Source organism: Mustela nigripes, chromosome 5 (assembly GCF_022355385.1).
Source record: "Mustela nigripes isolate SB6536 chromosome 5, MUSNIG.SB6536, whole genome shotgun sequence".
NCBI lineage: Eukaryota > Metazoa > Chordata > Mammalia > Carnivora > Mustelidae > Mustela > Mustela nigripes.
In genome coordinates this window covers 26,026,541-26,050,274 of record NC_081561.1, presented here as the reverse complement: position 1 = coordinate 26,050,274, position 23,734 = coordinate 26,026,541, and the positions used below count along the sequence as shown (strand labels likewise).

The following is a 23,734-nucleotide window of genomic DNA, read 5'->3' as shown; positions in this document are numbered from 1 at the left end:
GCTCAAGGGTTTGAACAATGGCCTGGAGGCCCAAAAGGAGGCTGTGAAGATTTCTGAGTGAGAAGGGAGAGAATGAAAGGAGCATTTAAGGAGTTTTCTAAGGATGATTCTCACCCTGGAGGTGAGAGGGTTAGACGGAAAGACTTGCAGTAGGGAAATGAGTGGACACGCTCACAGCCAGCCTGCTACCAACTCATCTAAAACACACCTGCAAACTGACGCGTGTTGAAATCATTCCGGTCAAGGTGTAATAATGGAAATGACAGTACCTAGAGGCAAGTTGAGAAATAAAGCAAGGCAAGTCTGTCTGGATTCAATGAAATCAAGAGGATGAGGTCAATACTGAGGAAACAGCAAAGGAGACCCGGAAATGCCAAGGCAGGAACTGTGGGTAAATCTACTGGATCACTGGATCGTACTGGAGTGGGATTGTGGCTCTCCTGCGCTTGGGGAAGGAGCACGAGCGAGCTGGGTCCTATTCAATACCGCACGCACTGTGTATTTTCTACGCTAATGGATGAACACCGGCTGGTTAAAAACCTCAAAGATGTGATGAGGTCTCCCTCCTTGTTGGGCTACAATGCTCATCCCGGTTTCTCAGGAGAAGAGACACCAGTTGGCTCCGGCACAGTGGGAAGAACGCGAACAGGGCTTGTCTGACTCATTCTGTCTTGCAGAAATGTTGCCATCAGGTAATTAACTTTATTTTTCGAAACAAAATTGCGAGGACCTGAAAGTAGGGATGTTGAATGATGCGACTCAGTTGGCTACTCCCCTCCTCCGGCCTCCCGGGGAGGTCAGGCGTCTCCCCAGCCGCACCCACATCAAGCCCGCGCTCCGCGGCGCCGAGGCCTGGGCGCCCGGCAGGACACCCAACAAAAGCCTCGGGGTCCAGGCCCAGGCCGCGGGAGCTCGGCGCGGGGCCCGCAGCGCGCAGGCGGGGTTACCGCGTCCCCGCGGGACACCGTCGGCCGCGGTCACCGGACCCCGAGGAGCTCGCCCCCGCGCGCCGCGCCCCGGGCGCTGGCGGGGCCTCCCCATTCGCTCTGGGAGGAACTGTGCGCCCCCGAGGCCGCGAAAGCGCGTCGCGCCAGGGGCCCGCGCCAAGCCCCGCCCCGGGGCCGCCCCTTCCGCTCGCGCCGGGATCCGCTCGGACGCGGCCACGTTGTCCTGCGCGCCCCGAGCGCCGGCTGCGCGAGTCCGGCCGGCGGCGCCCCTCGGCGGCCCCTCGCGCAGCCGCGGGGCTCGGCGGGGCCGCGCGACCCCCCAGGCCCGGGCGGCGGGGGCACCGCGGCGCAGGGAGGCCCGAGCCACGCCGGGGACCCGCACGCGCGCGCGCGCCCGGGATCCGGGCCGGGAGGCGCCGCCCTCCGCCCGCCCGCCTCCCCGCGCCGCCCGGAAGCCGCGAGCGGGAGGGCGCGCGGCAGAGTTGGGCTCCGCGCAGAGCTGGGCGCCGGGGCCCATGCCCGTGCGCCCCCGCGGGCCCGCGCCATGGCCTCCGGGAGCGTGGCCGAGTGCCTGCAGCAGGAGACCACCTGCCCCGTGTGCCTGCAGTACTTCGCCGAGCCCATGATGCTCGACTGCGGCCACAACATCTGTTGCGCGTGCCTCACCCGCTGCTGGGGCGCGGCGGAGACCAACGTGTCGTGTCCGCAGTGCCGGGAGACCTTCCCGCAGCGGCACATGCGGCCCAACCGGCACCTGGCCAACGTGACCCAGCTGGTGAAGCAGCTGCGCACCGAGCGGCCGTCGGGGCCCGGGGGCGAGATGGGCGTGTGCGAGAAGCACCGCGAGCCGCTGAAGCTGTACTGCGAGGAGGACCAGATGCCCATCTGCGTGGTGTGCGACCGCTCCCGCGAGCACCGCGGCCACAGCGTGCTGCCGCTCGAGGAGGCGGTGGAGGGCTTCAAGGTGAGGGCGGCGCGGCGAGGGAGGGGCGGGAGCGCGAGCGGACAAAGGGAGGAGAGAGCCAAGGGGCTTCCTCTTTTCCGCCTAGAAAATGGCTGAGCCGGACGTGTGGTTCACAGCCGTCATTTCCTCTCTGTCCGCTCCAGAGCCTCCGCACTCAGATTTGGGAGAACCTGTAGCTGGTGAGGAAGCCAGAAGTGTCCCCACCCCCCGCCATTCCCCTCTCCCCTCCGGGGCCCCTGGGTCTCCCCGCGCTCCGGCACGTTACGCACCGAGAACACGCCCGCTCCCCGACGGTGTAAAGGATGTGCGTAAAAGCAGGCACCCACCGCCACGCTCGTGCTCCTATCGGATCACGGGTGATCTCACACAAAACACACTCGGACGTCAACTGGCTGTGTGCCCCGCCCGCAAGTGCCTATCACTTAGTCTGTGAGCATCTCCCCAGCCATTCCCTGCGCTCCGGCCTGTTCTAGAAGCCCATGGAAAAGAGCAGCTCTTTCCCGCTGAAGTCCTTTAACCAGATTACACAATTACCATGAAGATTACACGAAATCAAATGAGTCGGTAGCTCTTTGTGAACCCTTGGACCGGTGGAGGCGCACGGCCAAACAATGACATGGAAACAAAGTGTTGACTAGAACAGTTGTAAGGCAACATTCTGTTGTCTGTGTATTCGCCCGCTGGAGGACAGAAGGGTATACAGTTATGTTTAAATGTGTGTACGTTTGTGCATAACTAATCACTTAGTATTCATGGTACTCTCGGATATATTGTTTTACACTGGCAGTACCTCTGGAGTAGGTTGGGAAGGTGGTATTCGCCAATGCCACATGTGAGGAAAATGAGAAGTTAACTCATTTTCTCTCTATGTGTCTGTGGAGAGCCACAACCCAGCTCTAAGCCTCACAGCCCACTCACCTTTCCGTTGAGCAGTGCGGTATCCGTCCAGGGATGGGCAGGTGACCCACCAGTTTAAGACACACACAGACTGCCACAGAGAGGTGTGGAGACCTTTGTGCCCTGCCGATGGCAGGAAGTCCAAGGACAGGCGCTAAGCAGGGATGTGGCCTGAGGACTGGTTGCACGTGATAAGCACATGAGCCGTGCTGATGCTAAGGTCTGTCTAATCTTGAACTGTGCACCTGTTTTGCTTTTCTCAGGAGCAAATCCAGAACCAGCTGGACCACCTGAAAAGAGTGAAGGACTTAAAGAAGAGGCGTCGGGCACAGGGGGAGCAGGCACGGGCTGAACTCTTGGTAAGGGGGTGTGGAATTCACAGATGACACCGCTTCTGCGGGCCACTGTGTTTTGTAAGGCTGATGTTACTTCCCTTACCCTTACCCCATCAGGACGCCCAGAACTTCAGCTGTGGGTGAGACGGCCCCAGGTGGGAGTGGGGGGCTCACCCGGAGAACCAGAGGAGTCCCACTTTCGGGGGGAAGAGATAGAAGAGCTGAGTTGGAACCTGTGGGGATCTGACCTATCGGAAGTTTATCCCGCTAGTCTTGTGTAGATCAGGGCTGATCCTTGACGACACTGATATAGGGGAAGTTCTTGGGCACAGTTAGCCTCCTTTGGTGCCATTCTGCAGATGGCTGCTGACGGTGGCTGAGGAGGGGACGACGGATGTGCCCTTTTGTGATAGGGATATAAGGGGCTTTTGTTCTGACAACCAAAAATTTAAAAAAAAAATATGGAGACTTTTATAATAAATCCTTATATGCACCACAGAGGTGCTCAAGTAGTTTTCTTTTTTTTTAAGATTTTATTTATTTGACAGAGATCACAAGTAGGTAGAGAGGCGGTGGGGGGGGCAGGCTCCCCGCTGAGCAGAGAGCCTGATGCGGGGCTCGATCCCAGGACCCCAGGACCACGACCTGAGCGCAGAGGCTTTAACCCACTGAGCCACCCAGATGCCCCCAGTTCTGTTTTTTTTAACAGTAAATAAAATATGAGAAATTCTCAAGAGGAGCAAACTGTTAACAAACTTGTGAGGTTTTGTCAGTCCTGGCCAGGGTGTCATAAAGGACTTTTGGGCAGGGAATGTCGGATTCCACCATTTGTTCTGCCCCCACACTCCCCCACCCCCCCAAGACCTCATCTCCCCGAGCTTGAAAACAGGGCTGCCGGTTAGACAGTCTCCTGGCGGGCCTGCATAGAATCCCCCAACACACAGCCATTGTATCCCCTGTGGGAGGGCTGTCAGGGCAGAAAAAGCCCTTCCCGGAGAGGACACTTAGACATGCTTCCTGATTCTGACCCTCCCTGCGGGAAAGACGGGGAGCGTGGTACACCGTCTCTGCCTGCTTCCTCCTCTGTGGAGTGAGGACGTTGGACTCGACCTGCGGTTTTTCATCAAGGCTGGTGCTGCCTTCTCCTGCCCTCCTGTGGCGTGTGGCTGTCCCTTTGGTTGTCACTCGAGGAACTGAGTCACTGGGGAGGGAGGGCAGAGATGCCAAATGTCCTGCCTTCCAAGGGAGTTCCACGCTGGGCAGAATTGTTTTCCCCTCGTTCCCCCTCCGCCGCCCCAACGAACCAGTCCCCCAGGAGCTGCCCCTTCTAGAAGCTGAGAATCAGTTGTTCCTTACGGTCAATTTCAGCTTTAGTTTTCTATTTCTTTTTCTTTTATTTTTTAAGATTTTTATTTATTTACTTATTTGATAGAGAGAGAGAGATCACAAGTAGGCAGAGAGGCAGGCAGGAGAGACACAGGGGGAAGCAGGCTTCCTGCTGAGCAGAGAGCCCAATGTGGGGCTCGATCCTAGGACCCTGAGATCATGACCTGAGCCAAAGGTAGAGACATAACCCACTGAGCTACCCAGGCCCCCCCCCCCCTTTCTTTCTTTTTTTTTTTTTTTTTAAGATACTATTTATTTATTTGACAGAGATCACAAGTAGTCGGAGAGGCAGGCAGAGAGAGGGAGGAAGAAGCAGGCTTCCTGCAGAGCAGAGAGCCCGATGCGGGGCTGGATCCCACCGCCCTGGGATCATGACCTGAGCCAAAGGCAGAGGCTTTAACCCACTGAGCCACCCAGGTGCCCCTTAGTTTTCCATTTCTAGGGTTACGTTGTATCACTTGTGTCTTTGAAAGGCTCTAGCTGAAGGGAGCTGTAACCTTACCAAAGCGACTTGGAAGGAAGGTGTGTGCTGCCCAGTGAGTGCTCAGGAAGGGCTGTGAGAGGGACAGAGGGGACCGTTAACGGGAAGATTCTCGGGGAGGGGAGCTGAGAGCAAGTGTCAACAAGCTTCCGGAAAGGGCTGGACAGTGTTTTTGGCTCTGTGGGCCACGTATGGCCGTGCCCCCCAAAATCTTCCTTCCTCAGGAGTAAAGAAAGAGAGTTGCTGACAATTTCTTGAGCACAGAGCCCTAGAGTCCTGTCAGGGGGCGCTGGGGGAGAAGGAAGGGCACCTTGGCTTCAGAAACAAATCTGCAGGAGAAGGAGCCGCACCCATGGCTGAGAGGGGTGGTTGAGGAACACTGCTGGGAGCCAGAAACGGGGTCTGGGCTACACAGGAAGGGCCTCAGGGCCGTGGTCCCAGTCCCCGTCCGAGGATGGAGTGTCCCGGTCCACCGCCGCGCGGCACCTGGCTGACCCCATCCCTTCCCCGGCGTCTTCCGTGGCTCCCAGTTGCCACAAGTCTTGCCCCAGCTGGCCTGGCAGGTGTTTTACCCTCTTACCTTCTGTGGCTCCCCCTCTGCGCTCACGGCTCTGCCGGACAGAATCGTTGGCTCCTCTGCCCGTCCTTCCAGTGTCGTTTCCCTGTCAGGAAGCCCCGTCTGCTCTCCAGCCGCAGGGGACAAGAGTGCCCCGTGCTCCTGTGGAGGCTGTACCAGTTCTCGCAGCGTGGGCCGCCCTGGCCTCCCATCTGGGACGACTGTCGTGGGACTGATAGCTTTATTATCCCCGGGCGACTCGCCTCTCAGCCGCTGTGTGTCCAGTCCGCACAGCCTGACACCGGGAGCGAGGGAACGGGGTGCTGGGATGAGAGGATGAGCTCTTGGGCTGGGGAGTGGGGAGCAAACACAGCGGCTCTGGGGGAGCCTTCCCTCCGGTCAGTGCCCTTCCCTGTCGCCCGCACAGAGCCTGACCCAGATGGAGAGGGAGAAGATCGTCTGGGAGTTCGAGCAGCTCTACCACTCCTTGAAGGAGCACGAGTACCGCCTCCTGGCCCGGCTCGAGGAGCTGGATTTGGCCGTCTACAACAGCATCAACGGCGCCATCACCCAGTTCTCCTGCAACATCTCCCACCTGAGCGGCCTGATCGCGCAGCTGGAGGAGAAGCAGCAGCAGCCCACCAGGGAGCTCCTGCAGGTGAGACTTGGGGCGGCCGCCGGGGCGGCCCGAATATCTCCCTTCCTGCTTTGCTGGGCGGCTCGGGGCCCTTCCTGCCCGTCTGTTCCGGCACTTACCGGGCCCTGGCTCAGCTCTCGGCTTGTCAGAGGGAAGACATGCCTCGCGGAAGCTCCGGTCCCCACGGCTTGGATCGGGCTGTGGCGTTGTCTCACAGAAAGGGCAAAAGGAGTACCATAGGCTCAGGCCCGTCCCGCGCCACCTGGTCTGATCACATGCAAGGCTCTTGACCTCTCTGGGCCCAGTGACCCCATGGAATGAGGGGTTCGGCCCCCATGCCATTTAGAGACCGTCTCAGTGCAGTATTTTGTGATGTGAACATCTGTGTGTGTACCGGCCCGGCCACGAAATAGCGAGCCCTTGAGCAGGGGCGGCTGGCCGAGTGGTCCAGTGCGGCTAGGTGTCGTGCAGGCGATCCCGGGCGATCCCAGGCGATCCGGCTGCGCTGACCTCAGCAGGACCGCAGGACACGAGCTGCTGTGCTTTCGGTGCGTGTGAATTGTCTGTTCTGGTCCGGCACTGTTCCAGGCAGCAGGATTGAGTGGTGAGGTAGCTCTCCTGGAGTTTATGGTCTGCTGTGGAGGTCAGACAGGAGAGAAGTGAGCCGTGGGGATGGCTGGTGTTGGTTGATAAAGGTCATAAGAAGGGCCTGGAGGCCTAGGGCAAGGGTCAGCAAACTGCCCCACCCTCCGCTTTTGTATGTCCTGCAGGCTAAGCATGGTGTTCACAGTTTGGGGATTTTTTCTGTGTGTTTTTGTTTCTTTGTTTTCTCGGTGTTTCTGTTGTTGTTTTTAGTGGGGAAGGGGCAGCGGGAGAGGGGAAGACAGCATCTGAAGCCGGCACCACACTCAGTGCAGAGCCCGACCGGGGGCTCGATCCCACTACCCTGAGATCATAACCTGAGCTGAAGTCAAGAGTTGGATGCTTAACCGATTGAGCCCCCTCACCCCGGCACCCCTGGTTTTTACAGATTAATTTGTTTAGATTTTATTTCTTAGAGAGAGAGGGAGAGCATAAGCAGGGGGAGCAGCAGCAGAGGAAGAAGCAGGCTCCCTGCTGAGCAAGAAGCCCGATGTGGGACTCGATCCCGGAAGCCTGATGTGGGACTCGATCCCGGAACCCTGAGATGACCTGAGTCAAAGGCAGGTGCTTAACCGACTACGCCAGCCAGGCATCCCTGATTTTTACAGTTTTTAATGATTGGGAAGAATCAGAAGCATTTTATCTCACAATAAGTGAAATCATATAAAACTCAGGCTCCGTTGTCCCTACGTCAGCATTAGCCACACGCATCCCCGGACGGTACTGTGCGCGCTTACCTTCCACTGCCGCAGCCCAGCAGAGTTGTACCTGTCGGATGGCGCGTGGCTTACGAAACCCAAAATATGTACCGTCCAGCCTTTAGGAAAAAGTTGCCTGGCTCCTGCTTCAGACTCCTAAGAAGCCTGGCCCTGAGCCTTCGTGAACCCTAGTATTTAATGGTCAGGGAGAAAAGGAGGAGTTTGCAGTGGGAACACTTGGCCAGAGACGCAGAGTATGACCAGGAAAGAGGGAGTGGACGGCAGAGTCTCGGGCCCTTAGGGCTGACATCCGAGTGGTTTAAAGCCGTGGGTGTCACTGATGCTGGCAGAGGGGCTGCTGCGGTAAGCAGTTTGGGCAGGGGCTGCCTTGGGGGCAGTGGGGACCGGCAGGGTGAGGGCCGGTGCGGGAGGAGGTGACTGTCAGGGAGAAGGGCCATGAGGACGGTGGGCCGGTGGGGCTCCCAGAGAGGGATGCTTGAAGAAACGAGCTGAACTTGGTGGAAAAGAGTCTGCAGAAGAGTCTGGGTCAGGATCCTGGTTCGGAGAGTCAGGGAAGCGGTGATTGATGAACTTGCCCCTCCCGGCTGCGCGGAGAAAACAGGCCTGGAGGGGACTGAGGCGCGCGTCTAGGAGGTGGTTTTGGGAGATCGTCTCCGGGCAGGCGGGTGCGGGCAGTCCCGGTTCGGCGGCTTCCGTTCTCCCGTTGTGGGAAAGCAGGTTCCCTGCGGCCGGTGAGCAGGCCTGAGGACAACAGACGCTCCGAAGACTGGAGCGGTTCGCAGGTAGCTTGTGAGACACGGGGGTTCCTCGGGCGGCCAAGTGCGGGTGTCCCAGGCCGGTCAGCCTGGCTGGGTGACGCTTGCTCACGGGACTGCCACGGTGCAGACGCGGGACATGCAGGTGCGCCCACCTCAGGGCTTCGTAGGATGGAGCCGAGGGCCTGGGTTTGCTCTGTTCCGGTTATAAAATCCGTGCAGCAGTAGTTCGTCCTTTCAGCCGTTTCAGGGTGTGCGACTCGGTCGCGTCCAGCAGGTCAGGAAGTGAGGGTTCGGTCACCACAGTTGTGTCGCTCTGGAACGCAGGCGTCGCTGCAGAAGGCACTGTGTGTCGCTGAACAGTCGCTCGTCCGGCCTGTCTCCCGGCCTTGCCTGCGGTAGGTGGCCTCTCGCCTTCCATTTCTTTCACGGCGAGTCCTTTTGTCACGGTTCATCCGCCTGGAGCGTGTCAGTCCCTCTCTCGGGCCGCTGCGGCTCTGCTGCAGGACGAGCCCTGCGCGCTTCCCGGCTGCGTCCAGGAGCTCCGGGCTGCTGGTTTGTTCCCGCCGCCGGGTGCCCGGGAGCCGCCAACGGACCCGGGCTTGGCCTGTGCTTTGGCGGCTGCGGCCTCGCCTGTGCTGGGGCCGCGTCGGGCGTGCGTTTGTGCACTGCAGGGTCGGGCCCTGGAGGTCTTCAGTGTTTCTTTTTAAGGCGGAGGATATTCGTGAGGACATTTTTGAAGAGATCGTTCTGTAGAAGAAAGAGGGGGTCGGGGACGTGGAATGAGAGGGAGACAGGGCTGAGGCGAATGTCCCTGGAAGAGCAAGCGAAGTCTTCCTCGAGGAGACACTCAGATGTGTTCCCACCGAGGTCAGGAAGAGGCAAGATGCCCGCCGCTGTCTGCCTCTGTTACACTCGTACGGAGGTTTCAGCCCGTGTAGATGAAGCAGTTGCAAGCATAAGCATGGGGAAAGCCTGGGCACTTGGCTGGCTCCGTGGGTGGAGCAGGTGACTCTCGAGCTCATGGTAGGGTTTGATCCCCGAGTTGAGTGTAGGGTTTACTTAAAAATAAAATCTTTTTTTTTTTTTTAAGATTTTATTTTTATTTATTTATTTGTCAGAGAGAGAGGTAGAGTGAGCGCAAGCAGACAGAGTGGCAGGCAGAGTCAGAGGGAGAAGCAGGCTCCCTGCAGAGCAAGGAGCCCGATGCGGGACTCGATCCCAGGACGCTGGGATCATGACCTGAGCCGAAGGCAGCTGCTCAACCAACTGAGCCACCCAGGCATCCCAAAAATAAAATCTTTTTAAAAAAAGGATGAAAAAGGGGTGGCTCAGTGGGTTAAAGCCTCTGCCTTCGGCTCAGATCATGCCTGGGATCAAGCCCCGCATCAGGCTCTCTGCTCAGCAGGGAGTCTGCTTCCCTCTCTCTCTCTCTGCCTGCCCCTGCCTACTTGTGATCTCTGTCTGTCAAATAATAAATAAAAATCTTAAAAAGAAAAAAATGAAAAAGAACAGCGTTATAAAAGACATTAAACTATCATTTGGAGAATATATATTATATAATTATAAAGTAAAGAATCAGTGCTAAAATTATTTAAAGAATTCAGCAAGGCAGCAGGAAGTAAGGTTAACAGACAGAAATCGGCAGGCTTTGTATGTGCAGATAGCCACTAGAAGACATTTTAGGAAAGAATACCCCATTTCCAATTGAAAAACGGAAGAGAACTCCTAGGTGGCTCAGTTGGTTAAGCATCTGCCTTTGGCTCAGGTCATGATCCTGGGGTCCTGGGATTGAGCCTCGCATCAGCCTCTTTGCTTAGTGGGGAGCCTCCTTCTACCTCTCCCTCTGCCTGCCACTCTGCCTACCTGTGATCTCTGTCTTTCTGTCAAATAAGTAAATAAATCTTTAAAAGAAAAAAAAAAGGCAAAATACCTGGGAATAAACTTACAGTGTGTGAAAATCTGTGTGGAAAATATTATAAAACACTCCTGATGGACACAAGATAGACTTGAAGTAATAAAAAGACATTTCTTGTTCTTGTCTAAGACATGTCAGTATCATCCCATCAGTTCATCTTAAGTTAATTTATAAACTTAATGCAATCCCAACAAAAACACAACACAACACTTTATCTGGAGCTAGACAAATGGATGGTACATTTCAGATAGAAAAGTAAGCCCATAAAAATAGCTGGGAAACACTGAGAACAAAGAACTGGGGGTGGGAGCTGGCGCTGTTAGACATGAAAACGTACTGTGATGCCGGTCAAACTAAGACAGCGCATGATAGCACCACAGAAAAACGCATAGACACTGTAACCGTTCAGAAGACCAGTGTCACAGGCTGCCCGGGTGGCTAAGTTGGTTGAGTGTCCAGCTCTTGATTTTGGCTAAGGTCATGATTGCAGTGCCCTAGGACTGAGCCGCGTGTCAGCCTCCGTGCTCAGCAGGAGTCTGTTTGAGATTCTTTCTCCCTCTCTCTCTGCTCCTGTGCACATACAGACTCTCTCTAAAATAACAAGTCTTCAAAAGACCAGTGCCAATTTGAAAGAAAATTGCAGCAAATATCACAAATAATATATAAAGAACATTCAAAAATAGTATATAAAGAACATTAAAAAAATGGGGGGGTCAAGTTCTGTAGAAAAATGAGCAAAAGGGACGCCTGGGTGGCTCAGTTGGTTGGACGACTGCCTTCGGCTCAGGTCATGATCCTGGAGTCCCGGGATTGAGTCCCATATCGGGCTCCCAGCTCCATGGGGAATCTGCTTCTCCCTCTGACCTTCTCCTCGCTCATGCTCTCTCTCACTGTCTTCTCTCAAATAAATAAATAAATAATCTTAAAAAAAAGAAAAAGAAAAAGAAAAATGAGCAAAAGATATGAATAGGCACTTTGCAAAAAAATATGAAATTGGACCATGCATTTGTGAAAAAGTGTTCTATTGTACTTTTAATAAGATGCTAATTAAAAACCAAACTATAATACCCTTTCTTCCCCATTAGAATAGCAAAATTTTCTTTTCTTTTTTTTTTTAAGATTTTATTTATTTATTTGACAGACAGGGATCACAAGTAGGCAGGGAAGCAGGCAGAGAGAGAGAGGGAAGCAGGGTCCCCGCTGAGCAGAGAGCCTGACGCGGGGCTTGATCCCAGGACACTGGGGTCATGACCGGAGCCGAAGGCAGAGGCTTTAACCCACTGAGCCACCCAGGCGCCCCTAGAATAGCAAAATTTTCTTAATTCGGTACGCCGTTAGCAAGGATGTGGGAGAGAAGTCTCACATAGTGGTGGGAAGACCAACTGTTTTGGCAGCATTTAACAAAAGTATACATGCAGTTAGAATTTGACCAAGAGTCCTTTCAGGAATTTACCTTGAAGAAATAGTTAAGTATGAAAGTAGGTACAGAAATATACACATACAAGGTACTCAGTGTAACATTGTAACTGCAAAATATGGGGGGAACCACCTTCCAAACCAAGAAAAGGTGGTTGAACCAACTGTGTGTGTATGCAGTGGAATACTATGCAACTGTGCAGAAGAGTAGGGAGCATAACCTCTGAACTGATAGTGGTTTCCAGAAATGTGCTGTTAAGTGAAAGTCATAGTACAGAAAATATGGAGTGTGCTACTTTTTGTGTAAGAAAAAAGATAATTGGAACATCACGTATCTGCTTATTTTTGCAGAGGGAACGGGAAGGATAAACCAGATGGGAATGGGGGAAATGGGGTGGGAAGAGATAGGAAGAAAGTGACGGAGACTCTGACCCAGTTTCAGACTTCTTGAGCACCAAAATAAAAACAAACAGTGATGGATTATAACCTGTTAAATTAAATAAGAATATATGGGTCCATATAATAATAAATGGGGAAATCACTCCTAGTAAAATGTCGATTAATAAAGAAGGAATTTTGAAGCTAGCCAATGACCCTTTAATAACCATTATAGTAAAAGGTAATTCAGGCAGTGATTATCAATGGATGCTAAATCTGGTAAGGAAGTCTGATAAGGGTTGGAGTATTAACATAATTTGAAAGTATCACTTTTTGATTGGTTCTTTGTTACAAAAGGAAAGATAGTAGCTATACGGCCATCAAAATAGAGCCAGTCAGGGGCAAGCTAATATCATGTACCTTTAGAAGGACATACCATGCACTAGCCAAAGATGATACAGCCTGGCCTTAGTCACATGGGGAAGAACTGACAGGCCGTGGAGGGATGGCCGCCTGTAGACGACGACACAGCGTGCGTGAAACCTATGGCACTGCCACGAAAGAGATTGGTGCGAAAGGACTGTTCGAGATATGTGTCGTGATGCTGTGTGTGCAGAAGGGCCATGGAGGGGGCAGCTGCGAGGCGCTTCGTTAAGACTGGTCCGACTGGGCTCTGGACTGTGGGTTAGATAAAGGTCATTTAGGCCGTTGATTCAGTGATCTTTAGATCACTGTTGCTTATAGCTACTGTAGTTGCATAAGAAAATGTACTTGCCCTTAGGAAATACAGAAGGCTAAGGGGGCAGGGACACATTATAGAATGTAAAGAGTGATCTCTCAAATGGTTCTGAATATAAACATGGGTATAATAATCTGGGAAGAAATATACAGGAGCTCTGTGCTAGCAGCTTTTCTGCAGATTTGAAATTATTTCACAATAAAAAGTCAAAGAAAGCTGGACAGGTAGGCTGTTGTGGTTCACAGGTGGAGCGCTCGTTAGGAAGTTTGAAACTGTGAGATCCTTGGCTGGTGGGGCAGGAGCAGGACACAGAAATGCCGGGGTAGTGAATGGCACCTCCCAGATTTCTTGCTCCTAGACTCTGAGTCCTGGTCCTGTTCCTTGTCCCCCTGGCTTCTCGCAGGAGGGTCAGGTTAGCTGGGTTTTCAGCAAACAGCTGAAAGAGAACTGAAGTTACGACTTCTCATGATCCTCCTTTTCCTTTCTCTTGTAGGACATCGGGGACACACTGAGCAGGTACCGTATTCCCCCTCCCCAGTGTTAAAGCAAGTGAAGAGGCTGTTTTTGCCTTGTGCTCGTGAACCCTGGAAGGAGCCCAGAGCCGGAGAAGGACAGCTCACCAGAGCAACATGTTCCCTGCCCGTCTCTGCACAAGTCACTCGAGTACACAGAGCTGGATGGACCAGTTCTCCATAAAGCTCAGGACGTCCGGACAAGCCGGGAGGGGGTGTGGGCGGCTGGGGCTGCCATGGTTCGTGAGGACGTAGCCCTGGCGAGAGTGGAGGCTCCTACACACGTGGGCACAGTGCAGGGTTTCTTGTGGTCCTCGCTGCCTCCAGGTTTCAGAGTCCTCCCCCAGTGACCCCCACCCCCCACCCCAGTCCCTCTGTGAGGAAAATACGGTCTTAGAAGAGTGTGACTGGCTCAGAGTTACCGATCGTGTGAGTTTCCTGGGTCCTGGCCCTTGTTCTCATTGTTGCGCGGCGGCGGCAGCTGTGGAGTGAGAAGAGCTCCGAGTGGGCCGGATGCTGGGGCGGCCGCGCGGGCCAGCGGGGCCAGCGTGGGGAGCGTGCTCCTTCTGCAGGAGTGCCCACAGGGCAGAGACTGGCTTTGAAGCTGGCTCAGATACTGGACAGGGAAGACCCTCCAGAGGCGGGCTGCGGGGCTGCGTGAGAGCGTTTGAGGGGCCGGGCAGGGCCGTGGAGGTGGAGTAGGTCAGCTGCAAGTGCAGGGGGTAGACTGTGTGGGTAGAGTTGAGGGTCTTGAGGGAGAGGAGTTAGTGCGTGTCCAGCCCCAGCCAGATGCCCCAGCGATTACTGCCCTGACTTGTCAGTTTTGCTGTCTGAGGCCAGTCTGGTTCTGGTCCAGCACTGGGATACAGAGGTCCAGAGCCTCGCACTCCATGATGTTAGTGTTTGGCTGTGGCTGTATGAGACAGGAATCCCAAAATGTCATTGGCTTAAGGCTTAAACATAATTTAAGACGATGTCGCCATGTAGGAAGTGTGCAGGTAGGGACCCCTGGGCTGGGCTGCTGGTCTCCTTCCCTTCACTCTCCTGCCTCGATGGGACAGCCCGAGATGACAGTGTGATGGTTGCTGGGATGCCCCCCGGCACAGGGGAGAGAAGTCCCAGCACAGTCCTTTTCTCGGCAGGCTTCTCAAGCTGCCACAGGACACTCCTTACCTCTTACTGGGCAGAACTCAGTCACAGGGTCACATCTAGACTGGGCAGCCATGAACCCTGTAGAACTTGGGTGATGGGAGACGGGATACGGGGCAGGCATCCGGCAGTCCATTTTCGCCATGGACCTGAGCAGGGCGGGTGCCTGTCTGGAGGGTTCTCACCGTTTTGGGAACCAGAGGGCTCTGGGATGTTGCCCACTCTGGATCTCTAGGATCTTGTCTAGGAATCCAGGGCTTTCTGGCAAGGTCAGCCTTGTATTCAGTTTAGTTCCGTAACCCTTTTTGAGGATGAGCCATTTGAAAATCCATGAGCTAGGGGCTGTGGAGGTAGTGACCATGAGTAAGCTGTTTCTCCTGCTCCCGTGTAGAGCGGTACAGTCTAGGAGGAGGTGGGGGGAGCTGGCATGGCTGCGCTTGAGAGACTGCCGGTTGGCTTAACCCGGGCTTTGGGCTCTACAAGGTGTCGGGTTGGGGGAGGGATTTACTTTTTTTTTTTTTTTTTTAATTTTAGAGCGGAAAGAATCAGGATCCCTGAGCCCTGGATCACACCTCCAGATCTGCAAGAGAAAATCCACATTTTTGCGCAGAAATGTCTATTCCTGACCGAGAGCCTGAAGCAGTTCACAGGTAATAGGAGAAGAGGCGTCCGTCGGGGGAATGCATTCGTGCTCTGGATGTCTGTCTTGCCTCAGCCAGGTGTGGGATGAAAACTGACTGTCTTCTTTTCTCCCCTTAGAAAAAATGCAGTCAGATATGGAGAAAATCCAAGGTAAATTTATGTATTTACTGGGCTTTTGATGTTGAAGTTTCCTGGGAAGATAGACATGTGCTTTAAAAGCCGGGGGTCAGGCAGGGGGGACACCCCCCGGCAGCCTCTCTGATCTTCTGAGTCTTCCTCTTCTGTGTTTCAGTTAATGGCCTCGTGCATACTCAGTTCTCAGTCTCTGTTAATGGGGCTGAAAAACGGGCAATCTGAAAATTAATCCAGAATTTGCTTAATTCTTTCTTTAATTGGGAAGAAGAATGAACAGAAACTATCCTGGCTGCATTTCATTTGAGGCAGCGTTTAAAGTTGTAATTTGCCGGGCTCCTCCCGCTCACGGGCGTTGGTGCCGGCCAGGATGGAGGGGGTCAAGCCGCGCTTACTACATACAGTGGCTTAGGTATTCAAGGGAAGGCCTTCTAAATGTAAAATTTTCTCTTCGTGAGCCACATTCAATAAAGAGTTGGCTGAATCCTAAATGCTCAAATTCCTGGACGGTGTATTGGGATCTGAAATAAGGAAACCCTTTTTTTCTTTGTTACGAATCACAAATCCCCTAATCTCAGGGGATTTCCTGTGCAGTGTATCCTAAGACTTTGTTTGCGTTTTATCATTCCAAATACATATGTAGGAGACACTCTGGTGTCTTCCACAATCACACAAATAGGGACAGGCCGCCCTAGACACAGTGGGTGACACCAGAAGGCAGGACTTTCCTTGACTGGTTCACACTGATTTCTCCTTCTCTCCTGCCACTTAAAAGGCTCATGAGAGCTTGCTTGTGAACATGCTTTGTCCGCTGTTAAGTGCCGGTCAAGGGAGTGGTGTTCACCCCCCCATGGTGGTGGACAACCACACATGGAGCCCCCCAGCCATGGAACAGGTGGCTTCGGAGAGCCAAGAGTTGCGCATGACTGGGGACATGGAACCGTGTTTCCCGCTGCAGGGCCAGCTGCCCGCTGGAGGGAGGAGTCCTTGATCTTGGCTGAGTTTGACCCCGTTTGCTCCCCGTCTCAGGCACATGGTTACCTTCCACCCAAAGTTCCCAGTCCCTGTTCCTTTAGGGCTCTTGGTTGAACGATGGAGTCAGACGTTGGTAGAGACGGCAGCCCAAGGCCGATGACAGCCCATGGCCACGACAGCAGTCCCAGGCTGTCTCCTGAGACCATGGCTTCACGCAGGCTCTGGTGGTTCGGTTCGGTAGTTCTTGGAAATACTCACAGGTCTGTAACTTCTTCTCTCTTGTTCTTTCAGAATTGAGGGAAGCTCAGTTATACTCAGGTAGGTGATGGAGACAAGGAGGTGATGGAAACAGGAGTGAAACTCCTAAACACCTAACCGTGGTTGTGAATGATCTTGGAAATTGCCTGAATTGGGGTTCTCTAGATGACGTGTATCAAAGAGATAAACAGCAACCATGAAAAAACCATTGATTGTTCCTATGTGTTTACAGTATCTTTGCCTCCTAAAATGTCTCAGAGCTGAAGCTGGTGGCCTTTGGAGTAGGAGGAAATCAAGGTCAGGTGCTTGAGTAGAAAGTGCAGTCCTCAAACAGGGGCTCTGCCTGCTCGCCTGCCCTCAGGGCAGCATGTGCTCTGCAGAAAGCAGTCATCCTTCCAGAAAGAGTTAGGGGGTTCGGCTCTTCTCCTGAGTGCGGGATAGTGTGGGGATCTCGGGTCATGCCTTCCCTGTGCCGGGGCAGGAGTGGAAGCTCTCCTTGACTGTCACCGTCACCGGAGGGTCGGGGACTGGGTAGTTCTGTGGTCCTGGGGGTGTTCGCATCTTGGGTGTGTACTTCCTGTCGTGACGCAGCACCCTCGTGGAGAGAGGCCTGCAACGGGTGTCCTTTCCATGATGCCCTCCCGTGTGGTCCATATTTCGTTCTTTCAGCAAGTGTTAGCTGGAGACCGTGCGCATGTCCCACAGTATCGAACATCATGTAGGCTTTTGTGGGGGTGTGAAAGAGCCTGGAGTTCACTGTCTGATTAGGGAGCACACCCATGGCGTGGGGGACAGAGCGGTGACTGCTGTGCACGGGTGGGTGGGTGAACACGAATCTGGGACCTGGCGCTCCTGGTCCCTCCATGGTTGCTCATCACGAACATTCCGTGGGAGTCCTTCAGCCCGCCTGAGCCGTGGTCCGGGGACACCGTGTTGGGAGTGTTTAGCCTGAGCAAGACTGGAAAACCAGGACGGGAAGGATGGGTTTAGGTTCGGGAGAGGGCGAGGGTGAAGGCTGGTGAGCAGCGGCCCTTGGAGGGAGATGCGGGGTTGCGTGGACCTTAGAAAAGGATGATGGAGTTGGCAGGTGTGAGTCAGAGCTCGTGGAATGGGGGGTGTAACATAGTGATTGTGGGTTTTTGTTTGTTTTTAAAGATTATTTATCTTAGTGTGTGTGTGTAACAAGTGGTAGGGAGGGACAGAGAGAGAGGGAGGGATAGAAGCCCAGGCAGACCCCCCACTGAACACAGAGCCTGTCCCAGGCCGGTCCCAGGACCCTAAGATCAGGACCTGAGCCGCAACTAAGAGTCGGACGCCCGGCCGGCTGCGCCCGAGTGATACAGGTTTGCAGTCCCCTGTTCACATACCCAGAATGCTAAAATTTAAGTAGGGAATTCAGTTTATAATGGATAATGGGGCTTAAGGTGTTTTTAAAAAAGGGAGCAGAGGTGAAAATCAGTACTTTCCACGTTTGTTGGCTTAGAAAGGCAGTCGGCCAACGCAGACAGTTTCTGGAGCGTAAACTCCAGGATGACCTTCATGAGAGAACGCAGCCTCTCGTGGGGTGGGCGTGCTCTCTTCTCGGGGGGGAGGTGGGACACGAGCTGGGTGTCCTCCGCTGTGCGCCCAGCCCTTGGCTGACCGCCCCGTCCCCCGCTGTGTCTCCGCAGTGGACGTGACCCTGGACCCAGACACGGCCTACCCCAGCCTGATCCTCTCCGATAACCTGCGGCAAGTGCGGTACAGTTACCTCCAGCAGGACCTGCCTGACAACCCTGAGCGGTTCAATCTGTTCCCCTGTGTCCTGGGCTCTCCGTGCTTCATCGCTGGGAGACATTACTGGGAGGTGGAGGTGGGAGATAAAGCCAAGTGGACCATAGGTGTCTGCGAAGACTCCGTGTGCAGGAAAGGCGGAGTCACCTCGGCCCCCCAGAACGGATTCTGGGCAGTGTCCTTGTGGTATGGGAAGGAGTACTGGGCTCTCACCTCCCCGATGACTGCCCTCCCCCTGCGGACCCCCCTCCAGCGGGTGGGCATTTTCCTGGACTATGATGCTGGCGAGGTCTCCTTCTACAACGTGACCGAGAGGTGTCACACCTTCACTTTCTCTCACGCCACCTTCTGTGGGCCTGTCCGGCCCTACTTCAGCCTGAGTTACTCGGGGGGGAAGAGCGCGGCCCCCCTCATCATCTGCCCCATGAGCGGCATCGATGGCTTTTCTGGCCACGTTGGCAATCATGCTCATTCCATGGAGACCTCCCCGTGAGGCAGGCGGCGAGCTGGGGCCGGGAGGGCTGTTGGCCGTGACCCTGCCCCAGGCCCAAGGCGTCTGGCTGCCTTGCCTCTTCCCGCGTGTCACAGCTGGATGTCCTCGCCGCTCCCGTGACCCTGCCGTGGGAGACGGGCGTCCACTGCCCTCTCCCTTCCCATGCAAACTGTCAGAAGATTGCCCAGACATAAACACCCGACGTCCACCTCCGGTGTTTCCACGCTTTGGTTCTGTGCGTCACTGGAGGGGTAAAGAGCAGGGCTGACCTTGGAGAGCCAGAGCAGATTCCTCGCCGCGGCTCACCTGGCTCCCCCCGGTTCAGCCCCACATAGTGATCGTGGATGTTTGCTGTTTTCCGGACCAGGGCTCCTTTCTGAGGACTTAGAGTGGACCTACCTGGCCCTGTGAGCATGGCTCCCCCTGTCCCAGTATTTCCTTTGGGAATAGGACCTCCGCCCTGACTCCCACTCTGCCGTAGTTTGATTAACTCCAGTAAAAAGGCTTCTCTGTGTTTTGATTCTTTACAGTTATTTGACGGTAACGGTGGGAAGTGGCCCCACCTCTGTCCCGGGGTAATGTTCTAATCAATGTGCTCTTTGCCTCTGCATCTTTTCCGAGGGCTCTGTCTGCTCCCTTCATGCTAACGGAAGGTGCATCCTGGTGTTGGGCGCCCCTCACCCAGGATAATTTTCTGCCAACACCATCCGTGGTCCCTGGATCCCCTCCTGCTCACGTTTGTGGACTGACGGTCAGTTGTACGCCGTCCCTGGAATGATTCTGAGGCAGTATTCTGGGGGCCCATTGACTCTGCCCCCATTGGGGAAGGGGGGATTGACCTTTCTGAGACGTGTACCATCAAGGGGCAGTTCCATCCCCACGGCCATCGGGTCACGAGGCATTCTGGGGCCAGAAGGCTAAGGCAGATGACTTCAGGCCCCCACAGTGGTTCTTAGTCCTGCTTCCCTTTGGATACATGCCCTCTGTCTGAAAATAAAGTGAGTATGGATGTTGTTTACATTGTTGTTTTTTGACTCTCGGTAGGACTGGGTTGGTGGAGGTCGGGGTGGGAGTGAAGGCCTTGGTTAAGGGTGTTGATTGTTGATTTCCCTCGTGGGTCCAGAATCCTGCTCTGACCAATCTTTTATGTCACACTGGACGATAAAACTGCTTGGTGGTACCATGTCACGGTCTCAGGGCGTGGAGAAGCCTGCAGCTCTGTACTGGCTGATCTTGTAATCTCAGTAGGAAAGGGTTCTCTCCAGCCCTTTTTATAGCTGGCAGTGGGTTAACGCAGCAACGCTTGGCATAGATCAGAGGGCTGAGAGCCACCAGCCTCCGCCCTTGGGGATGCAAAGGTCACCCACCCTGTGCTGAGGAGGCAGCACCAGGCTGAGAACAGCTTCGTTCCAGGGGTTTGGATCTTTTCTGCATCTGGACACGGCCTCAGAAGACAACATTTGTGTGGTCTATACTTAGTCCTGTCAGAGCTCTGAGGTTCTGTATTTGAAGATCATGAATGAGGTCCTAATTTATTCATCTCATCCTGTTAAAGGGGCTAATACACTCAGGGCCTGTGGAAAGGGCTGTTTACATACATACGCCAGGTAAAATACTCTAACAGACACGGACCAAGGCACACAGTAGTTTCTAGGGTTGCCCTTAATTTACAGATGCACAAACGGAAGCACAGGGGAGCACCTCACTCATCCAAGGTGCACAGCCCAGAAGCAGCCAAGCCAGGAACCAAACAAGATGGAACATTTGACCACATACACCTTGCCCCACCCCTCAGGATGTGCAGATGATGCGCTCGTGCACGGGAAGGCAGAGCGTGGGCTGGAAGCCTCCCGTGCTGGTCCACTGACCAGGCCATCTGCCCTTCCCAGGAGCTGTCTACTCCATGTAAGGGTCTGCCGTTGGGTGAGAGTCCCAGTCCACACTGCATTCCAGTCTCCGCTAGCTTAGTGCACGGGGCAGGGAGAAGGAGTAAGAGCTTGCAAAGAGGATGCCTTGCAGGCGTCAGGGCAAATGTCCTTGGCGCAGACACCCAGTCCTTGGGGCCAGTGTTGGAGCTGTCTGGGCTTACAGGGCTCCCCAGGACACCCAGGGCTCTGGGAGCAGCATTTTTTCTAACAGCCGCAGCAGCTAAAGCAGCGATGAGTGTCGGGTTCAACAACACGACTCCCGGCAAGATACGGATGTGCTTTCAGGAGTGACTGTTCCCAGCCATGCTGGGGGAGGTGTCAGGGGCTGTCAAGAGACCACATACCTCATGATACCCTTTTTAAAAAAAATTTGACAAAGAGATCACAAGTAGGCAGAGAGGCAGGCAAAGAGACAGGGAAGCAGGCTCCCCACTGAGGAGAGAGGCCGATGTGGGGCTCAATCCCACAACCCCAAAATCATGACCCGAGGGAAGGCAGAGGCTTAACCCACTGAGCCACCCAGGCGCTCCACGATACCCGTTTTATAGTATGAGCAAAGGATTGTGGTTACCAGTGGAGTGTGGGATGATGGCAAAGGTGTGAGGGAGAGGTGGGTATGTTACTGGTTAGCTTCTGGTTCTTGTGGGTCCCTAGGTATTCAAACATTATTTAAATTTTTAATTAAAAAAAAACCCTGGGGCGCCTGGGTGGTTCAGTGGGTTAAGCCGCTGCCTTCCGCTCAGGTCATGATCCCAGGATCCTGGGATGAGCCCCATATCGGGCTCTCTGCTCAGCGGGGAGCCTGCTTCCCTTCCTCTCTCTCTGCTGCCTCTCTGCCTACTTGTGATCTGTCTGTCAAATAAATAAATAAAATCTTAAAAAAAAAAAAAAACAAAAAACCCTGCCATTTTGGATAACGTTGCATGAACTTGTAAATGATTCTAAATTTACGCATCTGCCAAAAGGTAGGCAACATCTGAATTCATTGAATCAGGATTTGGGCCCTCAAGGCACACGCGGGGCCCAGTACCATCCTTTTGGCTCCTGCCCTTTCCTCAGAAGGCCAGACGTTGTTGATTAGGCAGCAGGACTTCAACCACTCACTGGTTAGGCCTTGCTGCCTCAGGATATTTACTGCTGTCTGTCTGCAGCTGCCCCTGTTGTGTCGGATACTGGCCTGGCAGGCTGAGAAGAGCACCTCGCCCTGGAATAGGCCAGGGCGGAGAACAAGAGGAAACAACATGGGTCCTGCCCCCAGGACGTGCAGTGCAGAAGATGAGAAACACTTGGGGTAAGTGCCCAACACCGGTGCTGTGTAGGAGATGGAAAGCTAATCGCTGTCCTGACAGCGAATGAGCCGTTTGTCCGTGCCTCCCATCGTCTGCAGTCCCAGTCAGAGGGTAGATGGAGGTCAGACACCTCCCAGCAAAATCAAAAAACTTCGAAGTTTCTCTCTTCGTGCACTAATGTTGGGTGACGATTCCTTGATTCAAATGACACAATTACGCAGCGTTGGGGTCCCCAGCGGAACTTGACTACCCAGGAGGAGACGAGAACATGGCTTCCGTTCCTGGAAAAGTTCATGAAGTCAGTTAAGGGGGGAAAAAATAATGAAAATGTAGTGTCAACAGAAGCTCATTTGTGGGCAAGTGCAACGTGTGGCACAGATGGCCCTGGTCTGAGGAGGCCGCAGTGCCACGGCCTCACTCCGAGGGTGAGGGGCGGGTACTCCTGAGCTCACGCCTGCGGTATAAGTTGACCTTGATCATGTGACTAAACACGAGACCCAAGCACCTCCCCATCCCAGGAAGTCCCCTGTGCCAGGTCTCGGGAACAGGGAGCGAGACCGGCCACACCAGGGTGGATCCCGGGCACTGGCCTTGCTAGCCTGGACTTGGGTAGCTCGGATTTCAAACTCCGCACCGGAACTGATCCCGACAGTACTGGCCGCCGCAGTTCCTTTTTCCCTATTGGAGAGAAAGCACAAATGCCTCAGATTTGGCTTATTTGTGGGCACAATTTCATCCTTGAAGTTTGAATGAAATCAGGGCATTTGAAGGTCACTTTTTGAGGTACACTCTTCCCTGATGCTTCATTCAGAAGGCAAAGGATGTGTCTGCATAATAGTGCGGGACACAGTTGCCAAATTTAGTTTGGGACTTGTGATGCATGACAAGAATGTAACAGATTTTTATTTTCATGTCAAGATTTCACATTTCTCAACCTACATTTTTTTTAAACCGTAAATAAATATGCCAAAGTATTAACGGATGCTTTTGATGAGATTATGAATGATTCCCCCCCACCACCAGTATTGAACCCTTCACTATGGAAACCTTTAAGCACACACAAAATGAGAGAACGATTTGGAAACCCTATAGCATTCCCTAGCTTTAACAATCAATTAATGGCTAGTCCCATTTCCAGTGTAACCTCCTATGAATTTCTGCCCTATCCCTGTTTTTTATTTTATTTTCTTTTAAGATTTTATTTATTTACTTGGCAGAAAGAGATCACAAGTTGGCAGAGAGGCTGGTTGGGCTGGTGGGGCAGCGGGGGGAGAAGCAGGTTCCCCACTGAGCAGAGAGCCCAATGTGGGACTCGCTCGCTCCCAGGACCCCGGGATCATGACCTGAGCTGAAAGCAGCGGCTTAACCCACTGAGCCACCCAGGCACCCACCACCCTATCCCTGTTACTCTAAAGCCAATCTTGGACATGATAATCAAAGAATCAGATGTGTTTTTAAATCAAAACATTGATTAAGAGGTTGGGAATTAAATTATTTTTTTAAAAAGTAGGTATAGACCACTGTTAGCTTGTGTTCTTTTTTTTTTTTTTTTAAGATTTTATTTACTCATTTGACAGAGAGAGATCACAAGTAGGCAGAGAAAGAGAGGAGGAAGCAGGCTCCCTGCTGAGCAGAGAGCCCGATGCGGGGCTCGATCCCAGCACCCTGAGATCATGACCTGAGCCGAAGGCAGCGGCTTAACCCACTGAACCACCCAGGCACCCTGCTTGTGTTCTTTTTAGTTCTACCCTTTAAAATTTTCAGGTCCTTCAAAGTCCCTCTTGTGGAAGAAGTTTTCATAAAAACGTAGGAT

The 23,734-nt window shown here is 53.7% G+C and overlaps 1 protein-coding gene across 1 annotated transcript; it reads left to right on the top strand.

Annotated features, from left to right (window-relative positions):
• Positions 1 to 1,392: 1,392 nt before the first annotated feature.
• TRIM27 (tripartite motif containing 27) lies at positions 1,393 to 19,722 on the top strand. The gene is made up of 8 exons (XM_059399615.1): positions 1,393 to 1,911; positions 3,072 to 3,167; positions 5,994 to 6,224; positions 13,264 to 13,286; positions 14,966 to 15,081; positions 15,191 to 15,223; positions 16,472 to 16,498; positions 18,109 to 19,722. The coding sequence occupies exons 1-8, from the start codon at positions 1,492 to 1,494 to the stop codon at positions 18,702 to 18,704; spliced, it is 1,542 nt and encodes a 513-aa protein (XP_059255598.1). The 5' UTR covers positions 1,393 to 1,491; the 3' UTR covers positions 18,705 to 19,722.
• Positions 19,723 to 23,734: the final 4,012 nt, after the last annotated feature.